Consider the following 27,542-nt stretch of genomic DNA (forward strand, 5'->3'; position numbering starts at 1 on the left):
CCATTTAACACCGTTTTTCTAGGAAATCACTTTCTAGTCACCGTTACGACGGCTGTCCACCGCATCACCGTTCACTACGGCCGTTAAAATACGGGCACCGCTGTCCTAGAAAACCCTAGCTTTAGGTTGCCGTAATAAATCGTTTTTTTTCCTGCATAGTGATAACCAACGGGAGAGTACTGAAAAATCGGTAGATTTGGACCAAAAATCGGTTTATCGGTAGACAATCCCAAAAAATCGGTAGAACTACCGATAAATAGGTAACTTTCATCCTGAGAATTACTGAATTTAATGACGTATCAACGCTCTAAAAGCAAGATGGTGGCTGTAAGTTGTCTTTAAAATTTATCTGTGGAAAACGGGCAAACGCGGCAAGAGTCAATAGTTATGACAGCTGACAGCCAATTGTAGCAAAAAAGTCATGTATTTTCGTGCCATAAACAAATAAGTAGTTACATAGATAGAAAAAAAAGCCAGTATTAAAAAAAGTACCTACCCCTATTTGTGAAGTTAGACCGAACTTTTTTTTAATTACGTATTTCTATTGTTTTTCCCAATGATATTTTATATTACCTTTCTGGTTTTTCCAAGATTTTCAAGTTTTTGTATGCTTAATTTCGTCCGAAATAAAACACGGTGATGTCTCATAGACTATAAATTGAATTCATCAAAAGGTCTGATGTAAATGCTTCCGAACAGATTTTTCCCTTCGTTAAAAAAAATATTCTTTTGAAGAAATACAATCTAGGTGACCATGGATCAGGGGTGCCAGATTGTACGATAAATTGGGAAGTATGATTTAATATCAAATATCACGATCTCAACTTTAAAAAAATGTGGAAAAATGAGTGACACTTTTTAATGGAGACGGTTTTTTTTTACAATTAACACAATATCTCCTCCTGACCTACATCAGTTTCACGTCGGCCATTTTTTCACTAGGTACTAGTAGTTTTTGGACTGACGGATTTAGTCGTCATTTTTTAAATAAGAGACTAGATTCTTATTTTATTTTTAGAAGCATATATTAAAATACAACATTTATTATATCGTGGGGTAATAACTACAAAAACTTAACTTCAAAATCGGCATTTTTGATTGATACACTAAAAACATATATTAAATGTGTATCTTACTCCATGAATGCTATAAATAGGCTAGTGATTTATTCGAATCATATTATGATTATTTGAATGCACGTCTTGTCTATTTTAGTAGCATTCATGAATGAGGAATGTGTTGAAAACGGCGTGATTTTAGTAGGTAACTCACAAATGATGATTTTGAAGTTACCAAATTGTAGTAATTACCCCACGAAATAATGTAAATGTATTTTAAATTTTTTTTCTCAAAACGAAATAAAAAACACGTAAGTATCTCTTATTTAGGAAATGACGGCTAAAAAAAACTACTTTTTAAAAATAAAAAACATGTTTAGCTAACGAAGTGATACGCACTGGACACGGACAAGGGGAGCGGCTGGGTAGGGGAAGGGGAGGGTAGGAGTTTGTGAAAGGGATACTAATCCTAGAAATTAAGGATAAACTCAGTTTAAAAAAAAAAAAACTAATGAAAATATCGATTTTTGGAAAAAAAATATAAGATTTAAAAAAAAGTTTGCTATGAGGAATGTTCCTTTGAAGTTTCGCGGTCGGGCTCTGAAACACGTGTTTATAAATAGGTTACTCTTTGAGGTAGTAGTGTATTATTAATATGTACACTAACAGCTAATAAAAGTGGATTTTTGTTACCCAAGATTTTTACTTACAGACCTTACTATTTTACCTCGAAACATTTTGACACCCCTGCCACGGATCGCGTCTGACAGCGGATGAGCGTTGGTGTAGATATTGTAGAGGAGAGAGAAGAGTGTAGATAATTTGTGGTTGGCCGAGCGGTGATGTCACTTCTAAATATATAACTAAACATAATACGATTTTTTTGTTAAGCAGTAAGTTTACATTTACGGAGGTAAATATTTTTAAAGGTGTAATATACTTCCAACTTGATTTTATAACTTTATTTATTGCACATAAGTGATTATTGTTTTTAAAAATCCGGGTTGTCCCAGTTTCCCAGTTGCATTCCTCATTGATAAATAACACGTAAGGGCGATTTATCTACTTTGACAAGTCAGTGTCCATTACTTGTTTCGCGAAAACGAATCGGTTAACTCGGGATTTATTGCCTATTGGTCCCGCGTAAATACAATTGTTTTGATTTTTAGAAAGTTGCGAAAGTTGTATCGACAGACTAATGATTTTGACTTCATAATTTTGATTTTGAAGATTTGACGTACACATAACATGAAAACTTAAGTATTTATAGAAGAGCGATTATTTTACGTTATCATATATGGAATTCTCCCTGTCAGCTGCTATCTAAACTGGGCAAGCTTAGATAACAGCGGACTGATTCACAGTTAACTCCTATTCATATTTGTTCTAATGGATTTAACATTTTAGTTTACCTTGTAAATTTTGTGTTTCATCTTTCCCCAGATCTATTTCTGTAGTTGAAGGCGGATTTCATAATATGTACATGCGGGTCTGGTATATTATTTTTGAAATACTTGTATAACCTACATTTAAATTGTGCGCTTGTAATGTTATTTGCTCTACTTAATGTTTTTTTAAATTTATTTTCTTGTTCCTCTTTTCATTATTGCATTAATTTATGATTTAATTTCTTAATAACAAGAGTTTCCAAGTATCCAGACAGCCAGTGACATTTTTACATTTCATTTTAGGGATTACTTAATTCTGTTCCTTTCTTTTTTGTTTGCAAAGAAAAATATTATTTTGACTTCTTTTTAATCAATTGAAACCAAATCCTTTAAATTAATATATATATATATATACGAGGGTGAATCAAATATAAACAGGAATTAGTTTCTAACTGGCAGTGGAGAGAACAAAGGTAGGCGCCGCTTGAGATTGTGTGAGTGTCTAGTTCAGTTTTCGCCCCTAATATATTCTGGATTAAACGTTTACTGTAAGATAACTTTTTCATCTCTTTTGAAATAATACAGCTAATTCGAATAATAAAATTTTTATTAAAACATGTCCAGCAAAGTTATTTCCTGATAACGATCTGGATTTTTGGCAATTCAGATGACTGAAGTTTGGATAAGCGGACTTCTACTGTAACAGTGTTAAGTATTGCAAGCTGCGTGAAGCACAGTTTCCTAATATATTTCATTAAACCTCTTATTATTTGCGTAAATTGAGAAATCTATCTATCTTTCATTGGAGTGTTTACACATTTGTACACAAAAGCACTTAATTCATATTTTAAAATATGATAGGAAGTATCCACTGGTTAAACCTGGGGATGTTAAAAAGCTTGATCTGGGCTTGGAGGGGGAGATTTGGCAAAATGCAAACACTCGCTTTCCACAGCTCTATAGACCTGGGCTCGAAGTGCGAGAACTATTCACGGATACCCGTCACAATAGATCTTCACAGGTCGCAGTGACGTCAGGAGCTTGCATAGCACTGACCCCCACCGCTAAGGATAAGAATAAGATAGGAAGTATGCATTTAAATTAAAATAGTAAAGGGGTAAATGGTCCACAGCTGCAATTATTACTATATTATATATTCTGTTTATCATCTTCAAAATTGTTTCTTATCCACTCTTGAACCGGTTTATTTAAAAATAAAAAATAAAATATAGTTCCTCAATTCATCATTTTTCCGAATGTGTCGTTTATTTCTTCTAACTCTGAATTAGTTTCCTACAATACACACAATGATAGATAATAGATCGTATTAATTGTTTCTCTATCCACCATTTTCCCGTATTAAAAGTTTGAATCGGGCTGCATAATAAATGTATATGTTGTCAAAATGATTGACGACGCTCTTAACAATGCATGGAATATTCGAGAAAGAGTGACAACATAACAGTTTATCACTGCTGTTGGGGCTGAAGAAGAGGTTCCACCGCCTGTACCTTAATTTTCAGAAGCATACACAATCTTTGAAAGATTGAAACTTTCTGCTGTGCACATTCAATAACTAATACAAAAAAAAAAAAAAATTCCAATGCAATACCTTTTTTTTATTTATTTCTGTTCTACTTTCTTATTTGATTATTTTATTTAACTACATTTATTTACATAATATAAATAAAAACACCTTTGTTTTCAACCAAATATTTTTAATTTTTACTACGGACCGGTTTCAAAGCTATACAAGCTTCTATATCAAGGTATACTTAATTAATGAATTCTATCCTATTTTATTTTATCAATGTTTACTAAATATTACATATGAGGCTAATAAATCAAGCCTTTTTGTCTTGTAAGGATGGGAAGCTTAGTGTGAGATGGATACGATCTTTAAAAATAAAAAATAAGTGGTTAAAAACAGTGTTGTTTTTATTTATTTTATCATAATACCCCAAAGTTAGTGCTTCAAATATAAATTTTACATTTATTTGCATCTGAAACTTGTATCCTATTTAGAACTTTAACCTGCCAAAGGTAATGCGGATCGGGAGGGCGGTATCTTTACCCAAGCCTATCTCCTTGTGAATTGACCTCTTATTTCTGCAATCGTTGTTTTCCCGGATTCATAGTTTGTATACTATTATACAAACTAGGACCTATGTCCCTTTAAAAACGATAGACAGGGGTTTCACCTTATTCAGTTGCTGATAACGTTCAATTTACAACTAATGAAAGAACCGGGTTGTGGACTCACGGATTAAAGGTCCGAGGTCCGCACCCTGCTCCACCACAACTTGATTCCAATTTCCAATAGTGAATTATTTACAACTCGTTGAAAATGGCCTCCAAAATTGAAATGTTTGGGTAAATCATAAGAACGCAAATGTTTCATTTTTATTTTTAAAAAAAAACTCAGATTTTACTGAAGTGTATTTTTTCAATGATAACTATTAGATAGCAATATTAACACTTAGACTTTTTATTTACAAAACAATATACCATGTACATATTGCACAGTGTGTAAAGTGGCCACTTAAGCCAAACCAACGACAGGTCATAAGCCTTGTAAATGCCTAGACTTACATATGTCCTTCTCTAAAATGTTCTCCATTTCTGTCTTAATAACTTCCTAGGGGGTGAAATTCAGTCTTTGTCAAACATACTCAAATGTTGCAGCTTATAAAGTGATCACTTAACCCAGCCAATGACAGATCATAAGCTCTGTAAATGTAAGATTTACATATTCTCAACAGCTTCATCTTTACCATCAAATACCTGAAATTGATATCAATCCCATTGGGGAAAAATCCTAAATTTGTCTTTATAAATTTGGACATACCCAAAATGTTTTAAATGAATTTGATCTTTATTTTAAAAACCAGCTCTTATTTGGCTTTCAATAGCACACTATAATTTTACTGTGTATTAATATTATTTAACTACTTACAAATAACAATATGAATATTTTTTCACTGGTACTCAAATATCTTTCTATAAATTAATTATAACATAAAAAAATATTTTGCAAATTAAATACAAATTAAAATTAAAGACTTAAATGTACAAATTCGGAAAATTAAAATATAAAACTTTACTTCTTTTGGCAATAAATGGATCTTTTCGATCTTATACAATTTTTCTTTGATATAAGTAACCATGCTCAATTATTGTGTGTTGAAGTCTGGTGTAAGCCACAAATGTTGCCAACCTCTGGTCTAGTATGACACAATACATTTAAGCTGTTAGTAAGGAAGAATTTATTTATTACTGTGTTCCCACACACCAATAAGCAGAATATTTTAAATACCGCATGTTAGTAGCTGTCCTTGGAGTACTGTAAAAAATATTGAATTCAATGATAATAATATCAGCCATCTGGAAAACAGGATAATGTTTTCTTACCTTTTTATGCATATATTATTTATTTATTTAAAAAAAATAAATATGCCTTATGAAGGTTCCTTCTTATACAGGGTGTCCGCCATGAGATTTGACATGAAAACTCATGTCAGTTTTACCTACTTTTAGTATTAATACAATTAGGGTTTACATCAATGGTGTGACAAAAGAGAATTTCACGTTAGTTCCATAGAAAAACGTCAGGATCTGTGTTAGGATTTTGGCAATTTTGTCTTGATAATTTCACGTGCTTTGGAATGTGAATTGTTTTTCTTTCGTTCACTGCCCGTTGTATTGGGCAAATTCTGTGAACAATTCCTAAATGTATTGAGGTTTTGTGTACTTGTTTATTTTGTTTGTTTTACTACAGTCTTCTTCCTTTTGCGGTTTGCAATTTGGAACTAACACTGTATCCCTTCACTGTACACAGGGAAACTTGAATAATGTGAATGTACGGGCCATGTGTAGTGAAAACTTTTATAGTTACTGTGTTTTGTTATTTTTGCAGTTTCATTGTAAATAAATTCGTTTAAAATACATTGATAGTTAATATGGAAAATTAAGAAAGTCACTAGTCTCTTTTAAGAACAGTTTCTAAACGGGGCAGTAACCCATTGTAACCCATAAAATGATGTAAATGCTACTTAAAACAATACTACTTAATAATTTATTTTTACACTACTAATTTGATTCTGCGAATATATTTATATTGCCGTGTCTGGGCTGACTGAAGAATACAGTTCTGTATGTGAAACACATTTATGAGTGTTTTCAACTCGAAGGCTACTCATTCTTGCTTTAACACATTAAACAATAATGAAACCGCTTTTTGCAGAAGTGTGGTATAGCCTTTGACCTGAACACAGTATATTATATTGGCTTATTTAAGACATATTTATACTGAGAAGTGAGTCACACGCGATAGGTGTACTATTTCTAAAGTGTCATCATTTCTGGGGCCGACATATGAATAATTGAATCATTATAGGTACTGTGCATTAATATTGTGTCATTAGTCATTAGACTCATTAGGTACTGGGAGTTGGATATAAATGTTTGTATATTGCTAAAAACTGTTGATATTATTGCGTATGTGTAAACTTGTATGAGTTATAGAGAGTAAGTATTTTCATATTGTTTAGTTTTTATTTGCTATTATTGTTACACATCATGTTTTGTCATTCAAAATGTCAACAAAAGCTTTCGTTTGTTTCAGATATTAGATCAACAGCCTTGAGCTCTTAATTACGTCAACAGGTAAATAACAAAAATAATACCTGATGCACAGAACTTTTACTGACCTATTTTTAGTAGTTAATTTATCCAATAAACACATCTTGGTCTCATTATTATAATGTCAAATGCTAAAAATATGATGTATTATCGTATATTTTGATGATTTCTTTTTAATTAACATAAGTAGTTTGTAACCGACCCGTTACGGATGGCGGTTTCGTCTCCCTGGTTCCACTCAATCGGCCCACCCGGCATAAACGGCAGTCCTGAAAGCCCGAGAAAGCACCGACCGCTAAGTCGACCTCAGTAGCCCTGAAAAGGGCTTTCCAACGTCCGGTTAGTGGAAAGAGGCGAGCGCAGTCAGGGCAGTCACGGCGGAACCCAGTAGCTAAGCACGAAATCCAGCGGGAAGCGGAGGCGGAGACGCAATACAAGTGCCTTTTCAGGGCTACTGAGGTTGACTTAGCGGTCGGTGCTTTCTCGATGCGCCGGGCTCCCGGGCCTGCCGTCTACGCCGGGTGGGCCGATCGAGTGGAACCGGGGAGACGAAGCCGCCACCCCCCCCTGTAACGGGTCGGTTACACAGTTGTTTTTATTGTCCCCTTTTCTATAATCCGTCTGTACATAATTCCTCATAAATATCTCAAATGAAACAAATACTTTTTTAGAATGGAATAAAGTCGTGGTATTTACAGGGTTTATAGCAATACACAACTTTATTAATTGAATATATCATAAAACAATTCTTTGGTTTTTAATAAAACTAAACTAAATTGTATTTTCATGTTCATTTAGTTATAAGGGTTGCTTTATAAAGATCAGAACCTTACAAAATAACCTATTACCTATTAGTAGAAAATAAAAATAATAGGGTATAAGATTCCCGGCCCCGATTACAATGGGAAGTTTACATTTATTTTCAATGGGGAACACCTTACGGGAAATTAAATACAAAAATGTTTTCTCACGCATGCTAAAAGTTAGAGCATTAAATTGTACTGCAAAGTTTCTTTCAAATAAAAAGAAACTACAGTAGAACTCTAATTATCCAAACTCCGACCATCCGAATTACTTTCAGATTTCAGAAAAAAAAAATTAAGACGGAAACGTACTGCGATTTGCAAAATAATGATTCTGTCTACGCGCAATACTGTCCTTCCCTCCGCGAATTGTCCTCCCTTCCCCCACTGTTCGTGATGATGACAGTCAAACAGCTTACTTTGACCAAGATGTTCAGCAAGCAATTACTTTCATTTACAGTACGGTACGTGCATACTGTACTAATGAAAAAACTAATAAAAGGGTTGCCTTTTCATTTAATTAATTAAAAGCTCTTTTTCTTTAAAAATAGTTTTTTCTCCCATTTTCAACATACGTACCGTAATAGCGTAATCGATTGAAATAGACCCTTTTTCAAAAAAACTATCCATATTTTTGATTATCTGAATGGGGTCCGGTCCCAATTGATTTAGATAATTGGAATTCTACTGTACTTTGAATGACGTCACTAGTTCATATGAATCAACCAATGATAAGAGAAAGATTTCCGGTTTACGGTAAGTTAACGGACCAATCGGCAGAACTGACCGAGAAGAAGCGGAAGAGAACTTGAGATGTCACTCGTGGTGTAATTTCAAAAATACAAAACTAAAAAAAACCATAGCGCTGATAATACATGTGATACATCAAAATTTTTGCTTACTTTTATAGTCTATTAACAAATAATAATAATCATTAAAATATCACTGAACAACATCGCTCTGGATATTGATCTGTTCCATGTATCCGAAGGGGTTTTCCGGAGCAGGATTCTTCGACTACTTTGACATGAGTCTCTTTCGTGTATTTTTTTTTCTTTTTTATAATATGTACATATTGAATATATTTTTGTAATGTATATGTTATATTTAAAATAAATAAATTGAATTGAAATTGAATCACTGAAATTTTCTGTATAAAAATGTGCATGCGTATTGGTAGGAAAATTTTAATTACCTTTCTCAGAAAACCTGTAATTGAACATGTTTTAATAAAAATAATACGTATATTAAGAAATTTGATTTTACTTTCAGACAACAGAAGATAACTCTCTTATTCTCATAGTAATACGGGCTCTGGCCTCCTTCAACAAATCCGAAATCTCATTTATAATTTTCAGTAGGAATTTATAGGAAACATTTATTTTGTTAGTTTGAAATAAATACAGTCTCTTGTATAGTATCTATATACTAAGAATTATAATATAAAATTATATTGGGCTCTATTGTACTTTTGAATTTTTAACTTATACATATCGCACATCCGATAAAATAGTCATAACTCAAAAAGTGGAATTGACAAACAAACCATTATGCCGTTTCCCCGTAAGGGTAGGCAGATAGGATAGAATGCCCATACAGATCTCGCTTTCTCTACATTCATACTTCTTATGCACGCCCGCCGATTCTGACTTTTGGCATGTCCATCATCAAATATTAGATTTGGTCATGCCATGTCTTCCTCGATTTTTGCATCCATTAACATTGCATCATAAATAATTTTAGCCGTTCTTTTGCTGTCCATTCGCTCTTCGTGTCCAAATAAACGCAGAGATCCATTCTTGATTTTGTCAATAACACTTCTCTCAGTCTTAAATAATGTACGATCTCGACATTTGTGTACTTATCGTACATAGTTTTATCACACATTCGCCTGAGAGATCCTATTTTGACAGCATTCAGCTTACTTTCATTCTTGTTTTTCTATTTCCATACTTCGCTCTCTTACATAAGGGTCGGCACTAGAACTCCATTGTGAACTGCTAGTTTAAAATACTAAATGAACACATTGTCTTAAAACTATGTATTTTTCTTTGAGTTTTTCTGTTTTTCCTTCAACCCTTTAAAGCAATTCCGATGTGTCATATCAGGTTGGGGAAAAAGTAATTTCGTATTTCGCGCCCTTTTTTTTCAACGAAGTATATCTCGTTCATTATTGGTCACATTGGGTCATACGATACGACGTTGTAAGGTGTGAATGTATACTACAAACGCTTCTTTGACAGTATTACGCTTGTTCGGTTCAGTCGTGAACTATCATGCGTCGAGTATGGATGTCTCAAAGGAAGAAATTCGCCACATCTTACATTTTTACTACCTGAAAGGGAAAAATGCGTCAAAAGCGACCAAAAAAATTTGCGATGTATACGGGGCCGATACTCTTTCGGTTCATGTTACACACAAGCGGTTTGAGCGATTTCGTTCTGGTGTAGTGGAGGTGAACAATGGACTAAGCTCTAGCAGGCCTTTCGTCGAAAATGTTAATAAAATCATGGAAAATATCTAGATAGTACGTCATGTTAGCAGTCGTAGCATCGCCCAGGAGCTAAATATTGATCTTAAAACAGTTTTATTTATTTATTTATTAACGGACATTGTCCATGTATACAATTTATAAGGTTTAAATATTACAATAAAAGAGTAGTTTAAAACATTTAAAGAAAAAAGAAAGAAGCATTGACAAACTTAAGGGACATCGAGACAAGATCTGGACTATTTATTTAGTGCTCGTTTAAATCGTTGTAAACTTAAACCAAAAAAGTCCAGATCCTGTCTTGAGTTAACAATACGACAAAGGCGGGTCATTGGAGAATTTAGGCCATAGTTTGTTCTATGCTGATCGATGAACAGTACTTCATTGTTTCTCAATCTACGAGTCGGAATATTGAATTTTACTTGTCCCAGTAATGATGGAACATCGATTATACCATTTAGTATGCCGAACATATATATGGAGTCAATATTAGTTCTACGTTTTTGTAGACTAGAAATATTTAACATTGACTCTATTTCAGCATAAGAATAATTATCTCTCTCTAGTCCAAGCATCCACGCTATTTTTCGAAGCAAGCGATGTTGGACTGATTCAATGAGATTTATGCGATTGACATAGAATGGAGACCAGACCACTGAGGCATATTCTAGAAGAGGGCGAACAGTTGAGCAATAAAGAGTTTTGATTGTACGGACATGAGTAAAATCAGAGGATATGCTGTTAATGAAGCCAAGTAATTTCAGTGATTTATTTACTGTATTATCTATATGCTCGTTGTATGTCAGTTTATAGTCCAAAACAACTCCTAAATCTCTGATGGACTTGACTACATCAATTTTGGAGTTTTCTAATAGGTACTCGAAGGAAATTGGTTGTTTTGTTCTATGAAATGACATTATTTTGCATTTTTAAATATTTAGTTCTAATTTATTGACTTTACTTACTTTTAGTTTTGAACCATTTGCAGAAGGCTGGATTAAAAACTTAAATTAAAATTGTGCCGCTTGGGGGCACAAATTTGGCCTCAATAGAGGCCTGTGAAAATAGGTTTTCCGAGTTTTTTGCCAATAGGGACAAGGACTTCTACGACAGGGGCATTATGAAGTTGGATTCTCGTTGGTGACAAGTTATCGAACAGAACGGCACATATTTGACTTAAATCGGATGATGGTAACATTTTTTATAAAGCATTGAAATAATGCGAAAAATACAAAATTACTTTTTCCCCAACTTCCCCAAAATGCTATAATTTTTTTATAGAAAATCTCGATCGTCATAATAGAATAAAATAGTTCAAATAAGTGTTAACGTAAGTCCCTAATACAGTCATCAAACCGGTAAATTATAAAGCTGGAGTTATGTAAATATTTTAGCATATGAGAGTTTTTTAATAATTTATTCTGTGTGCTCAACTAAAAATCAATTTTTTTTAGTAATGACGATTTTATCGGATGTACGATTCACTATAATTGTGTAATTATTGTTTCTAGGATGAGTAAAAGTTCAGCGCCACCCAGTTATGGGTTCACTGTGCCAGCCCCAGCTGCCCCGCCCAGCTATGCCCAGGCTGTTGGTGGAGTTGGCCCTTCCAGCCCCTTTGTGCCCCCTCCTCAAGCCAATGGTAAATAAATCAACATACATAATTTAAAAACTCACCTTTATTAGTCCTCTTAGTTTGACCCTGTACATGACAATAAAACAATAAATATTTTTATAGAAAAGATCCCCCCCCAACACCGTCAACACAAGTTTGTTCCTTTCTTTCTTATTGCACTGAAATATTATTGTATCTATTTCCGCTTGTTTTTTCAATTTACCTACACTTATGATAATGTTTAGTTTTGTATAAATTATCATAATACTGTAAAATATTTATCAGTCTAACGATACCCATTAGAGGGCGAAAGCGCTAATTGCTCAAATAAAAAGGTGGAAGTGTACCAAGTATTATAAATGCGAAAGTGTGTTTGTTTGTGTGGCTTTCACGTCTCAACGGAGTGACAAATCGACTTGAATTTTCGCACAGGGGTAGCCGGAGAGATGGGAAGTAAAATAGTCTACTTACCTTTCATCCCGAAAATTAAAAAAGAAAATAATGAAATCTAGCAAAAATTAGCAAAATTCTTTAAAAATGAGTAGGCGGTAAGGGGGCATGTCAAAAAAAAAAACTATTTAAAATGAATTCTTTAAATTTCTAAAATTTACTTGCTTTATCTATGGTTAGTTAGATTTGCTTTTCGTTTTAGTTTTGTACTAGGATTTTGGATTTGTGTACATAATAACGATGCTACTTCACCATAAACTAAAGGGATCATCGAGTTTCTTTCATAGCGATAGTGGAAGACCAAGCTACTTTCAATCCCGATGAAATATATCATTCCATCCGGAAAATTCTTATTGATAAACAAAATCTCTTATCCATAAACAATACAACTAATTAATTACCTAAATAATTTCTTCCTGATACTGCGTGAGCGAAGCTGTGGGTAAAAGCTACGACTTAAATATAAGTAGTCTATATAGATTAGTTATATTTAGGCTTGGTTTAACAAATTTTCAGATTACTGGAATATTAAAGGAATAAAACACACTTATTGTTTATCAATATTTTTTTTATTTAACAGGATATAAACATGTTATCAGGCGCAGTACATAGGTATATTATTGGCCTTATAATCCTGGCATAAAGTTACTAAGCATAGTGGTAGAATAAGGATGGAAATACTACTATAATAAGTATGGTATTCCTATCCGTATTCTACCACTATGCCTAGGCGTAAATTTATACTAAGTTTATGATGCTATGGTTCAGGTTACTGGAGATTCAGAAAATAACAACTGATACAACTGTCAAAAGTAGTTTTGTCAAAATTTACTCTGAAATAAAACCAAAGTTCTATGAAATAAGTGCATAATCTGTACAAATGTTGAAATAAGGTTTCAGTGAATTAGTGTAAGAGGAATAATTACGATTTATTCACTAGCTGTAAGTAAAATGCTCCCACCTGGGACCAGTACTGTTTTCTTTGTTTGTTAACGACATTGTGTCGATATTTGAGAAAAAAGACATTCTTCTCTTTGCCGACGATCTTAAAATTTCAAAAACTGTTACCTCTGATACCGATTGTGGAGTTCTTCAGTCTAATTTGGTAAGGCTGTACAACTGGTGCCAGAAAAATGAACTTAACTTAAATGTCGACAAGTGTTGTGTAATATCATTTACAAGAAGTAAAAAACCCATAATATTCGAGTACAACATTAATAATATCAATCTGGGAAGAGTTACACAAATAAAGGATTTGGGGATAGTTTTTGACGAAAAATTGACATTTATTCCTCACATTGATACCATCACTAATAAGGCAATGAAATGTCTTGGATATTTGCAGCGAACTGTAAAGGATTTTAATTCCATCACTACCCTCAAAGTGCTATTTACTGCCTTGGTTAGAAGTAATTTAAAATTCAGTTCAACAATTTGGTCACCTTATTACAATGTTTATATTTTATAGTTATAAAGAGTACAACGTAAATTCCTTAGATTCATCAATTACAAACTTAATATACCCACTGAAAATATTGATTACGATAATTTATTATGTACACTAAATATGTCAACTCTTTGTAAAAGAAGAATTATAAATGATTTATTAAATTTATATAAAATAGCAAATGGCGTATTGGACGTCCCGGAATTAACTAGTGTTATCAGCTTAAAAGTACCAGTTCGAAATACTCGGCAGCTAACGTTATTTTTTTAATCTCCTGGCAGTCACAATTATTATTACAATTCACCAATACCTAGACTACACCGGCTAGGTAACCAGTATGGTGAAGTTAATATATTTCGTCTGTCTTTATATACATATAGGTTAAGTATTCAAAAGGTTATAAATTCATTTGTATAAAATTTCTTAATATTGTTCTTTATTTACCATTTTGTTTTCTCATGTATCTCTATAATAATGTATAAACTAATATGTATGTATATGTATGTGTGTATGTTTTCATATGTAAATTTATTAAATATTTTTCTATGTACCCTATACCTATGTTGGTACATTTCCTGATTTTTACTTATTATTATATCTTTTAGCTTTTCTTATGTTATCTTTAATTTTAACTAAATTTACATACTTATGTTTCACTGCTGCACTTGAATGTAATTTCTAATATATGTAAAAGCCCGTAGGGCGTGTAAATTAATAAATAAATAAATAAATAAAATACTATTTGAAATATATCTGATCAGCAAATAATTTATTACTAGCTGCATAAAAATAGTTATGATAGATATAATAATATTGATAGCTGTCAAATGGTAGTGATATAAAAATAATCTATAAGAGGTACCTATTTTACCATCAAAGACAAGATATTTTAACATACGCCAGTAAATAGGCAATTTGTTCAACATTAAAACTGTGCAAGTAAATATCGAACAGGAGCAAAATTATATTTAGTTGGAGAATTTTATGAGAGAACAGTTAAAAGAGATGTCTTATCTCTACAGGAAAGTATTTTAGAAAACTCACAGAAAATCACCAAAGACTAAATGAATAGAATAATTGCAAAGAGTACGGAAATAATGGAAGGGATTAATAAAGTTGGAGTAGAGAAAAAATATACCCCAGGGATGCAATATTAATATTGAGAATTTAAAGATAAATTCTATGGATGAAATAAAGTATCTCCGAGTTTACTTAGATAGATATTTGAATTTCAAAACACATTCTTTTTACATAACATTTTTCTTTTCTTTTCTTTTTTAATTCATTTATGGGAAGATTACGAAATGTAATAGATATAAAGAGTAGTGTTTCTTTCCACACATATTTATGTAATTTTACCGTTCTTCCATTCTTCTTTTATGTAATGAAGGGGAAAATTAAAATATACAAATTTTACTGGAAACAAGTTTTTTTTTTAATTATTAGGGATATCAACAGTAATACATGTAACAAAAATACAACAAATAAAATATACAGAGAATAAAACCAATGACAGATATCCACAGAAATACATCAAATACACGTACAATACATACTAGTGTGTTTGTGTGAGTGTAAGTGAGTGAGAGGGTGGGTGTTATATTGGAATGAGGGTGGACATGTGTGTAAATATTGCACAAGTGTCAAGTGTCGAAAATATAAATATATACAAAATATTAAGAATTAGAGATAAAATATAATAAAATAAAATAAGATAAAATAAGACTTTATTATTGAAACTAAGTATAAGACAAAAAAGTATGTTTTAAGACGCGCATTTTAAATGTTATTTTTTTACGATCAAATGGATCAATAAGGTGAAAGTTCAAATTATATTCACTAACAAAACGTATAAGTGGAGAGTTCTGGGCATAGTTCGTACGAACTGCTGGCAGATGAAATAGAGAGCTCGACGTGTGACGGGTGCGGTAGCCGGGGACATTTAATGATAACTCCGACAAAAGAGCCGGACTATCAAGGCGTCCACTAAGTATGTCATGAAGCACCCCCATGTCCAATAGTAGACGGCGATCTTCTAAAATAAGCAAAAATATGTATTCTAATGTAGAAAGAATGCACAAAGAAGTTGGCTTGCTCAAAGTAAAGCAGCAAATGAAATATAATGTAGACATTTTTATACATAAAATAAGTAAAGGGATGAATGGAATAAAAATTTGAAAAAAATTAAACAACAATGTCATACATTTTTTTATTTTATTTTATTATACATATGAAACAAGGAATTAAAAAAAGATAAGATTACCAATGAGAAGAAAAACAGAATCTCAAAACTCATTGTACAAAGGATTGAAGCTGTACAATGAGTTACCTCAAGACATAAAAGAAATAAAAATAATTAAATTAAATAAAACAATTGTGTTTTTAACCACAATTTTTTTTCCCACCGACCGGTTTCAAAGCAAACGAGCTTCTTTCTCAAGGTTTACGTAACTAATGAATGCTAATAATTCAAGTCTTTTTTTTTCCGCAAGTCTTCTTTTCATAAAAGGGTGGTAATTTGCGATGAATACGTTCGAAACTAGACAGGAGTGGACCAAAAAAATTTTTTTTTTCTTATTATGAATCACTTTTTTAATTTCTAAGACTTCCAAGTCTTCACGAATTATTTATTTATCTCTCTCTGAATCAATTATACGATACACTATAACTTCCTGGGGATTATTAAGTGAAACTAATATTAATTTTATTTAAACTTTGCTAAATTCTATGATCAAATTGCTACTACATAAAGATGTATAACGCCAGAGACACAATATTTCAATATCATTGATGTATAAATCTGTAAATAAATTATCTGTTAGGGCTCTACTTTGGTACACATTAATTTGTCAGCATGCGTAGCACTCCGAGTATAAACACAAGTTGGTACATGATTACAACACCAGGTTTACTAGTATGGCTGTACTAGAGCTAGCTGTTCCTAGATATTACAATAAATATGGCAAAAGGACACTGCAATACAGTATACCTAAAATATTTAACATGTTACCAAACAATATTAAAAATACTGAGCTAAATACAAGAGTTAGACGTTTGCTCAAATTATAGTTAATAGAAAAAAGTTTTTCATATTAGTGATAGTTTTTAATTTTTGATAATGTAATATGTAATGTTTTCCAAGTAAAATTATTGTTAATGTAGGTTATAATGTATATTATTATTTATAAGAACCTGCTGACGAGTTGTATGTATGCAACTCAGCGGGACTTTAATTTAAGACTATTTTGTAAATAATTAAAAAAAAAAAAAAAAAGTTGTTTAATTTTAATATTTTATTTTCAACATTGAGTACTTTTAAATCAGTGTCTTTATTGAAATTAGGATTATTTTCTATCAGATGGTTTGCAAATTCAGAAAAAAATATTATCATTTAGGCAACTTAAGTGTTTTTTTACTCTAATATTAAAGTTTCTTTTAGTTTTTCCAATGTAGATTGAATCACAATCATTACAATTTAATTGGTATATGCCATATTTATTATGTTTATGGACTTTGTCTTTGTGATTTTTTAACAATGGATGCAATTAAAGCGTAAAGCTGATCATTTTACCTTTATCCTACAAAAAATTTGATATACAATGTAGGTGTATGTACCAATGCAATGTCTTATCTGCCATTAAGGGCATGATGATGATAGATTATGTTAAAAACTATAGCTTGTCTTGATGTTCACAGGTCCCGCAATAATGACAACAGTAGTTCCTGTGGGACCCAACCCGACACATACTATTTGTCCGAGTTGCCATGCAGAAATTGACACCACTATCAAAACTGAACCTGGAATTATTGCCTACATATCTGGAATAGTTATTGCACTTCTCGGGTAAGATAAAAACATATATTAGTTTGGGGAAAAAGTAATTTCGTATTTTTCGCTTTATTTCAATAGTTTATAAAAAGTGTTACAATCGTCCGATTTAAGTCAAATATGCACCGTTCTCAGCTCAAAAGGATGATTGCTCTATAGCATTGTTTTTCAACCTGTGGGTCGCGACCCCCTGGGGGGTCGCGGAGCCTCTGTAGGGGGGTCGCGAGGGGTCGAGAAAACTTCAGTTTTTTTATACAACATATAATTTGTGAGACTTTAATAAAAAGTCGATAAGAGTTAAAATTATTATATTTAACAAAATTTCCTTATAATCAATCATACAATTCAGAAAAATGCTAGTTCAAAACATGTTATTACAAAGAAAATAAATATTAAAAATGTGTTTAAATAGAAAATGATTACATCTGTGCTTGCTTATCTTCGTTCATTTTAATGTGAAGGTTGCGCTTGAGTTTGTTCAATTAATTTCTCCCATCGTGGATCCGTTTTTGCCGCATTAAGTATTAAATCGTTTTCCAAATTTAAACGATTTCTTAGTTTACATTTTATTCGCGCCATTGATGAAAATGCCAACTCGCACAAGTACGAGGTAGAAAATGGAATCAAACACTTCAAAGCCTCGGTTGTTAATTCTGGGTATTCTGTTTTTCTTTTTAACCAAAACGTATCCAAATTTTCAGACTAAATTCCAAGTGTAACATCCCATCGGCAGATAGTTCCAACAGATTCTCTTTGAGCTTAGTTGCTAAATTTGCCTCGTTTATAGCTGCATTTAAAATCGGATTTAAGATCCATCTTTGCCCAGTGTTATCCGATATCTCTTGCAGTGAGAAGTAATGGCACAATTCTTTCTTCAAATTATGTAACACCATTTTCATACCAGATATATATGAGTTGATGTTAATCTCGCTTCCGACTTCTTCAATGAAAGACTGTGTGGACGAAAATGAATCAAAGTTGTTTTGATTTATAGATGATGACCACAATTCAATTTTTTTTATAAAGCCATGGAGTTTGTCTTTTGCTGTAATGACATTTTCATCACGCCCTTGAAGACTTTTATTCAAGTTATTTAAATGTTCAAATAAGTCAGAAAGAAAAGCCAATTTTTAAAAGAATCCCGGGTCAGAAATGAATTCAGAGTAATGTGACTTGGATTGCTGTAAATATACTAATAGTTCAGCGCGAAGTTCCATAACTCTGGTCAGTACTTTGCCTTTTGATAACTACCTAACTTCTGTATGGTAAAGCAAATTACGGTGTTGTGTCCCCATATCTTCACAAATGATTAGAAACAATCGAGTCTGCAACGCTTTTCCTTTAATAGAATTTACAATGTTAATAATAATTTTAAGAACTTGACTGTATTCTTGCGGTAAGGATTTGGCTGCTAGAGCTTGGCGATGGAGAAAGCAATGCATGCAACAAGCGTTTGGCATCTGTTCTTTCAGTCTAGCAATAAATCCACTCTTCGCACCAGTCATGGCTTTTGCTCTGTCACTACAAATAGCAATGCATTTTTGTGCCCAATCGATATTCATATCTTGCGTAGCTTCAAGGAACATGTCATGCAAGCATTGACCTGTAGTATTTTTGGGAAGTGCCTTGCAAAATAGTATTTCTTTCATTATTATTTCATTGGATTCAAAACGCACAAAAGCTACAAATTGCGCACAACTCGCAATATCCGTTGATTCATCAAATTGCAAGGATACAAAAGAACTTTTCATTATTTTTTCTATGACTTGATCACGAACATCAGTCGCCATATTGCTTATCCTGCGTTGAACGGTATTGTCAGAGAGAGGTATACTTTTGAGCTTTTCGACCTCTTGCTTGCCAAACATAATCTCTGCTATATCTAAAGGCGCTGGTAAAATCAAATTTTCGGAAATAGTGTGAGATTTCCCTGCTTTAGCCATACGAAAAGCTACTCGATAGTTATCGAGCAACGCTTTCTCATTCAGGTTGGACATTTGTCCTATAGCAGTTTTTTGACATTCAAGAGCTTTTAATTTTCGCTCAAAAAATTCCACGGGTTTATTTTTTTCATTAGGATGTTTTGTGTTTAGGTGGCGTACCAACTTCGATGGCTTCATGCTTTCTCTTGACAAAATTTCAAAGCAAATTACGCACTGCGGTTTACTGTCAATCACAGTAAACCCAAATTTTAAATAAATGTCGTCATAAAGACGTTTTTTCTTTATTCCACTACTCCCGCTAGACGTTGATGGTTCTGATGATCTTTTCAGGAATTTATCCATTTTCAATTATAACAACTCAAATAAATGCGTACCGTAAAACAAGAGGTTCGCGCTCTTCAAACAATTAAACAGCAGACATGACCACGCGTGACTTACGCTCACAAATCAGTCTAAATTACTCCAACTCCAAGGCACCTTACAGTCCACATAACACCGAATTTACACTTCTGAATGGTTTCCACTTATCGGGATTGCTTCTGATTCCACTTGCTTCGCTGTCTTGCATCAAACTGCCATGGCCGGGGTCGACCGCCGTATTTATAGGCCAGCGCATTCTAGAGAGAATTATCTCAAAGTGTAAAGAAACGTCTCGAAACTTGTGGATCTTTCAGACTACCAGCGCCATCTGTTGCTAACATCCGGAACCTGCACTAGTTCCTAGTGTTACCAACAGATGGCGCAGGGAGTCTAACCCTAACGATATATTTTATTTATTTATATACACCTAATATGTTTGTATTTGTTTGTTAGTTATCAATTGGCCACGTATTCAATTTAAAATGATATGTTTTACATACTTAATACTTAATTATATGTTTATATCAGATTGCAAATAACGCAAAGGCCTAAAATTTTTGTAAGTATTATATATTTTTAACATACATGGAAAAAAGGGTTGGGGGGTCGCGAAATATTTTTTGATACTAGGGGGGTTGTGTCATGAACGTGTATAGTTTCCGCATTCCACCCTTGAACTCTTTCCCTTGTATAGAGGCATATCAACAGCCCTTCTCCAGTCTGGAGAAGTGTATTCTTCCTCTAAACATCGGTTAAAAAGCTTGTGCAGCCATACAAAAATTCTTTCACCACCCGCCTTTATAAACTCTGTAGCAACATTATCAAAACCTTGCGCTTTTCCATTCTTCATATATTTTGCAGCACTTTTTATTTCTTCCATTCTTATCTCTGTTGTACCATCATCTGCATTTAAACTTACTTGAGAAGGTGCTGCGGTGCTTATATTTTCTGTATGTGTTTCATACACCTCAAAGTATTCCTTCCATCTCGCTTTTATTCCACTATCATTCATCACCATTTTTCCATCTTTTCCTTTTATAGCTGTCATACAGCCACTTTCATTACTGTTTCGGGAATTTTTTACTGCTTTCCAGAATATTTTTATATTTTCTTGGAAGTATTCGGTCATTTTGATTCTCTCTCTTTCTTTCAACAATTTACATTCATTATATTTGCTTTTTAATTCTGCATACCTACTACCAATCGCTTTATTCACTGTCAGCAGATTTAACCATGATTCCTTCTTTTTTTATACTATTTTTTTTATTCCATCGTCCCACCAAGCATCACCTTTCTTTCTTTCTTGTTTCGTTATACCGCATACTTCCATCGCTGATTGACACATACCGTTTTTTAAACAATCCCACATAACATCAATACTCATATTTTCCACACATTCATCTATCAGTCTATGATTTAAGGCCCTTTCAAAATTATCTTTTAGGCAATCATTTTGGAGTCTTTCAACTTTGACTCTAGATGGCGCCTGTGTTTTACGGGTCTTAGACCGCCATCCTTGAAACAAGATTACTCTTGATACCACCAAGAAGTGATCTGTTTCCATTTCGGCTCCTCTGTACATCCGCATATAAACTGTCACCGGCTTCAATCTAGAGTCAATGACTACATAGTCGATAATAGATCTTTCATTGCCTCTCCTACGTATACTGGTGGATTTCCTTATGATCAAAGAAATCATATTGTTCTATTAATGAGAAAATTCTGTCTTGCATGCATACAGTTTCTGGGCGTGTCACAGTGATTTCAATCTACCGTGAAATAGCATCGATATTTCTGATGTATTGCTTTAATATAAATTTTATGTATTATTTTCAGGTGCACTCTCGGCTGCTGCCTCATTCCTTGCTGTATTGATGAGTGCAAAGATGTCCACCATTCTTGCCCCAATTGCGGTGCCTACCTCGGACGTTTCCGTCGATAAGCTTCTTATTTTACTACCGATTTTAAGTTATATATTTTCTTCATATGATTTAAAATACAGTAATTTTAGTAAAATGTTGAATAGAAATCTCCGATAGTTTTAAAATAATTATCTTGAATTGAGTTTTAATGAATGAAGATGTACTTCAAATTATAAATTTGCATTATATTATACAGAATTGCAAAACCAGATGGTTCTGCTGAGAAATTCATTCTACGTACTCGTAGTAATATTAAAACAAAGCTGCCAAAACTACAAAAGTACATAACATGTAAACACTTTTTTTTTTATTCACATTAAAATAATACATAATTTCATTCAGTTTAATTGTTACAATAATATAAGAATACGTGTATAATTGTATAATTTTATTCCAATCTTCAACATCATATTATGCCATTGCCGCCTAGAATAGAACTCTGTCTTATGTTTAAGGTCTTATGAATGATAATTTGTATTGTATCAATTTAAATCCAACTCTGTTCCCATGTGCTTGTTCATTGTACAAGTACCAGGTTTGATTTCTGTTTTAATACTTAAATATAAAGTTTCTCTGTTAAATGCGTATGAGAGTTAAAATGGCAAAAAAAGTTGAATGTTTATGTGCAAGATTTTTTCTTGGGGTAGTTTAAAAAAATGCGCTGTTTCTGTAGTATTATAATTGAAAACAATATGGAATTACAGAATAAATAATATATGAACATATCAAGGCATTGCTTAAAAAACGATATTTTGTTTTTCATAAATATAATGTGTGATCTATTTTTAATGGAATATTTTTTTTAGGTTTTTAAAAATATATATATATTTTTTTTATTTTTATTATATAAATAAAACACGAGTGATACTTTAATCCACAAATTTGGAATATCCAGTGCTGGATATTCCAAATTTGTGGATTAAAGTATCACTCGTGTTTTATTTATATAATAAATTACAATGAACTTCCATCAAGAATTTTCACTTACAAACTTAAATGTTTTATATATATTTTGTTTAAAAATATGCTTTACTCTGAACAAGCACATTGTGCGTTAAGGTGCTTCTTTGGAAGAACCATGACACAAGTGAAGATAACATACTATGTTTTTAAATATCAAAAATTTAGATTTTTTTTCACTTGTGTCATTATCTCTGGAAAAGCGATGTGTCTGTATCCATTGTCGTAACATTTTAAAACTGCCGATAAATACTAAAATGTGTTCTAAACATTAATTTAGTTAGTGTATTATGTTAAAATGTTCTATGTTTTATACATTTGCATTAAGTAAAACAGTTTTTTTTTTCCTTTTCCAATAAGATAATTTTTTGGATTTCCATGTTTAAAGTATTTATTTAAAAATGGCAGAAAGGTTTTATTTTTATCAGGGGCAGGTATTAGAGATGTGGGTTGTAGAGTTAGAAAATCTTCTCTGCGGACTTTTTCTACTTAAGGGCAAATCACAAAGAGTTGTTGTTTTTGCAATATAAATATCTTAATGAACGTATGAGTTGAAAAAAGGGTCTGCAACTCACCTGAATATTTATTTTAAGATTTCAACGCAATGGAGTGGAATTTGTGACTCTCAGTCCTTTTATTTTGTGGATTTTAAAATCATCAATGATTCCCTTATTTCTTATTTTTCAAAATTCATCCAGAGTGGATTTTGTAAGTCGACGACTCATGGAAAATATTAGCTATTTTATATGTACTTAGCTGCCATTATTAAAGTGTGTACTAAGTGTTGTACTACAACAAAAATATTATTTTTTTTAAATACTGTCTTTAATTTAGTTCTAAACTTACATTTTTCTTTAACACGTGTATTTTATTTTCTCTCATATTTTGCTCTATTGAAATTTTGTTGAGAGAATAATCATGAATTTTAAATTTTTTATAAATTTGATGAAATCTGGAAGATCACCCAAGTGCCACGTACAGGTATCTTATTGGTACTTCATTAATATTAAATTGTCAAATATAAAACATGTAAAAATATTATTAATAATACCACTGGGGTCTTTTTTATGTTTAGAAAATAATGCTTAAAACCATTTGATAGATATTTTGACTATAAATATAAAAATACTTGACATGTCCATCTAATTATCAAATAAGTACAATCAATGCTAAATAAACTTTTAGCTTAAAATGTAAAGTAACGAGTCTTTCGCAATCATACAAATGACCAATTTTATATATATGGGACAAATAGGCTTGCAATATAACATAGGTATTATTTAGTAAGAAAAAATATTTTGAAAGACCCTGAATAGCCCTAACTGAATAAATTAGTACTAAAAACCTTCTAAGGCTTATAAAAATATATATGTGGTTATTTATTGTAGCTGTAAATTAATACTTTAAGGATTATTTGGTGTTTAATTCTCGAAATCTCTTAACGCAAGATCTAATAAAAAATAAATTTAAACTGTGTTCTTAAGTCTATTAACAGTAATGTAAGCATTTATATTTTACATATTATTTCATTAATTTGAAATACCTATTTTTAATGTTATTGTGTTCATAAGAAAAGCGGGAGGTGAATGAACAATGTTTTATTTTTATCCTGAATGTGTTCATTTTGAGAGTTGGTTATAAAATCATGTGATTCACCCAGCTATTTAAAAATTCTTCCCTATTAACTGTTCAAAATAATATCCTTGTCACTTTTAAATCATTGCTTGAAATAAGTAAAACTATTGTCTAATACTTAACCAAGCAATAATTTTAATGCTATTTTCATTTTTTTGACAGTGTTGCTGTATTTCTCTATCTTAAAGATATATTTTACCTATACTGATATTATAATATGCATGCTTGCCTAGAATGTTTATCATTATGCTACATATTTATATTTAGTGGCAAAAATAATATGTAATTTGTGCACAATTAATGTTGATGTATCTAATCCAGTAACAAAAATGAATAACTGTAGAAGTAGAAAAGTTATGAATGTTAGAATTAGTGTTAATTGTATAATTATATTTTAAATATGTCGACGCTGGAAAGGCTTTTTACTTTAAGCGACATCGCAGTTTTAATAATGACACAACTAATTACATTAAACGACACTGTACTTGTAAAATATTTTCAATAAATAGGCGAATACACATTAAAATATGATTTACCCCGTCTATAGACGATGTTCTGAATGTATAATTTAAGAGATGTAATTTTAAAAAATTTTTAAATGGCTCTCCTGTAAAGTTTGCAAAATGGCGCTTAAAGTAAATAGCCTTTCCAGCGTCGATGTATGTATATATATTTATTTTGAGATGTGGCAAATAGTAGTGTATATGAAATTTGAAAGTCTAGAGATGAATTCACTACTTTTGTTGCAACTTGACTCATTTTCATATTATGTATACACATAAGTATACAATACAATCTGTAATACGGTAAAACCCCTAAATTACATTTTTTAAGGACCGGCCAAAAAAATGTTAATGGAAGGAAAATGCAAATGAAGGGTACTGAAAAAAAAATTCAGTAAATTATTTTTTATTAAAAAAATTATGGAGAAATGTTGGAACCATTTTTATTGCTTTTTTTAAAAATTACAACTAAAACATGAAAATGGCAGCAATAAATGTTTGTACAGCAAACTGTTTGTAAAATTACAACCAGAAAACACAAAAATGGTGGGAATAAATGTCTGTAAAGCAGAAACAAAAAAACTCAAAAATAGCGGCAATAATAATTTCATATATTGATTTGACTTGCCAACAAGTTGGTATAATGATAGCGACTAACTTCAGATCTTGCAATTTTTTCCAACCAACAAGTTGGTACTAGAGTTGTACTAGACTGGAGACTAGCTTCAGATTCAGGAGCTGTCAAAAATACGAAAATAGCAGTGATAAATAATAAACCGTCTTTAAAATCACAACTAAAATTACAAATTTCTCTGACAAAAAAGTTGATTTAATGATAGAGACTGACTTTAAACTTCTTCGTTTTTTAATGGCCTTTTCACCTCTCAACTCTTGACTTTAAACTCTTGAACTGTCAGTTTTCGGAGCGGATTTCAAATTTCTCCGACGTTAGTTGCCGAGGAAAAAACGCAAAATTGGGTTTTAAAAGTACTGTAAAAAAATTCAAAATTCAATGAGACTTCAAAATCTATATGCAAATCTCAGGAAAACACAAATTACGGGTACGTCATTTTGGGGTTTCACTGTATGTAACTCTGATAAACATTAATGTTTCTTATTAATATACTATTATTTTTTTGCATCAAAGCCAGCCATTTCATAAATAAATCATGAATCTACTGATCAAAAGTCTACCCAGTGCATTTTACAAGCCGTTTACAATAGCGATGATACTACGCCGTGTGTAGCGCGCAATTGTAGCGATGGTGGGTTGTCAGTCTGAGTCTGTGCTAATAATATAGACTAATCAACATCAACATAAAGACAGAAAATATCTGCAGTGGATGTGTTATTCTTATTCTTAAAAGTGGGGGTAAGTGCTATGCAAGCTCCTGACATCACTGCGACCTGTGAAGATCTATTGTGATGGGTCCCCGCAAATAGTTCTCGCCCTCCAAGCCCAGGTCAATAAAGAGCTTGGGTACTGTGTGGAAGGCGAGAGTTAAAATTTTGCTAAATCTCACCCTCCAAGTCCAGATCTGTAAAGTATCGGGCTGTTAGGCAGGGAGCGAGCTCTTTAACATCCTCAGGTTTAACCGGTGGTCCTCTGAGGATGAGGCTCCTTTTATGTTGCAAAACATCGCACTCACATAGAATGCGTATAGGTGTTTCCTCATCTGCGTTGCAGAACCTACATCTAGAAGTTTCGGAAAGGTTCATTCAGTGGATGTATTAGCAAAAATATTATGAAAACAGAAAATATCTTACCTTTAATTATATTTTTTACTCTAGTAAAGCAACATTAAATATATATTATCATGCACCTCTTTACCTCGGTTTTTTGAAATGTAAGAATTATTCATTAAAAAAATATATATTTACTGTTTACACCACTGAATTATTGAATTATGTTGACCAGTTTCATGTTTCCACAATGTTAACTAAATACAAAAGATTTATTATTTTTTATCATATTTTTATGATTCGTTTTATTTACCAGAAAACCTGTATGTAATTCCATGTACACTATTTGAATTAAATTAACTCGAAATGAATTTTGATTTAATTTTCCGATCTTTAATAAATTCTTTTAACGTTAACTATTGTTTCATTTCAAATGAATATCACATTGTATCCCTACAAATAAAAGTGACAGACGTACATAATGTATGAAATGAGTTTAAAAAAAAATAAATAATGAAATGAATGATTGCTTCATCCCATTATACAAATCGTCGTGATCGTTGAATAACGCCTGTGATTCTCTTCAAACCATAAGTGCGGTTGAATTTAACAACTCAATAAGTACTAAACTATATCCTTCGATATTTGGGTTAGTAATATATAAATTTATTTCAACAGAGAGGGAAAACATGGGCAGAATGGTGAATGTTACACAGTGTGTAAAGTGGCCACTCAAACCAGCCAATGACAGGTCATAAGCCCTGTAAGTGCCTAGACTTCCATATTCCCTTCTCAAAAATGTTTTCCTTCTCTT

General features: G+C 32.1%; 1 protein-coding gene and 1 long non-coding RNA gene across 5 annotated transcripts; one reads left to right on the top strand and one right to left on the bottom strand.

Moving 5' to 3' along the window:
- Positions 1–1,845: 1,845 nt before the first annotated feature.
- LOC148276537 (lipopolysaccharide-induced tumor necrosis factor-alpha factor homolog) lies at positions 1,846–27,144 on the top strand. 4 transcript variants are annotated; one of them, XM_088234111.1, is made up of 5 exons: positions 1,846–1,971; positions 7,071–7,111; positions 11,893–12,023; positions 17,590–17,737; positions 21,862–27,144. In XM_088234111.1, exons 3-5 carry the CDS (start codon positions 11,894–11,896, stop codon positions 21,965–21,967), a joined length of 384 nt encoding a protein of 127 aa, XP_088090237.1. In that variant the 5' UTR covers positions 1,846–1,971; positions 7,071–7,111; position 11,893; the 3' UTR covers positions 21,968–27,144. The 4 variants fall into 4 exon arrangements, with proteins under 4 accessions (XP_088090237.1, XP_088090240.1, XP_088090239.1 ...); XM_088234114.1 differs by having other exon boundaries at positions 1,874–1,951; XM_088234113.1 differs by having other exon boundaries at positions 1,933–2,105.
- On the bottom strand, positions 6,007–8,747 carry LOC148276538 (uncharacterized). The gene is made up of 2 exons (XR_015823706.1): positions 7,604–8,747; positions 6,007–6,807 (listed from the first exon to the last, which is right to left on the bottom strand). It is a non-coding gene; the product is annotated as an uncharacterized LOC148276538 (long non-coding RNA).
- Positions 27,145–27,542: the final 398 nt, after the last annotated feature.

Source organism: Micrasema longulum, unplaced genomic scaffold (assembly GCF_059751315.1).
Source record: "Micrasema longulum isolate JH-2025_06_02 unplaced genomic scaffold, ASM5975131v1 h1tg001205l, whole genome shotgun sequence".
In the NCBI taxonomy this organism is placed as follows: Eukaryota; Metazoa; Arthropoda; class Insecta; order Trichoptera; family Brachycentridae; genus Micrasema; species Micrasema longulum.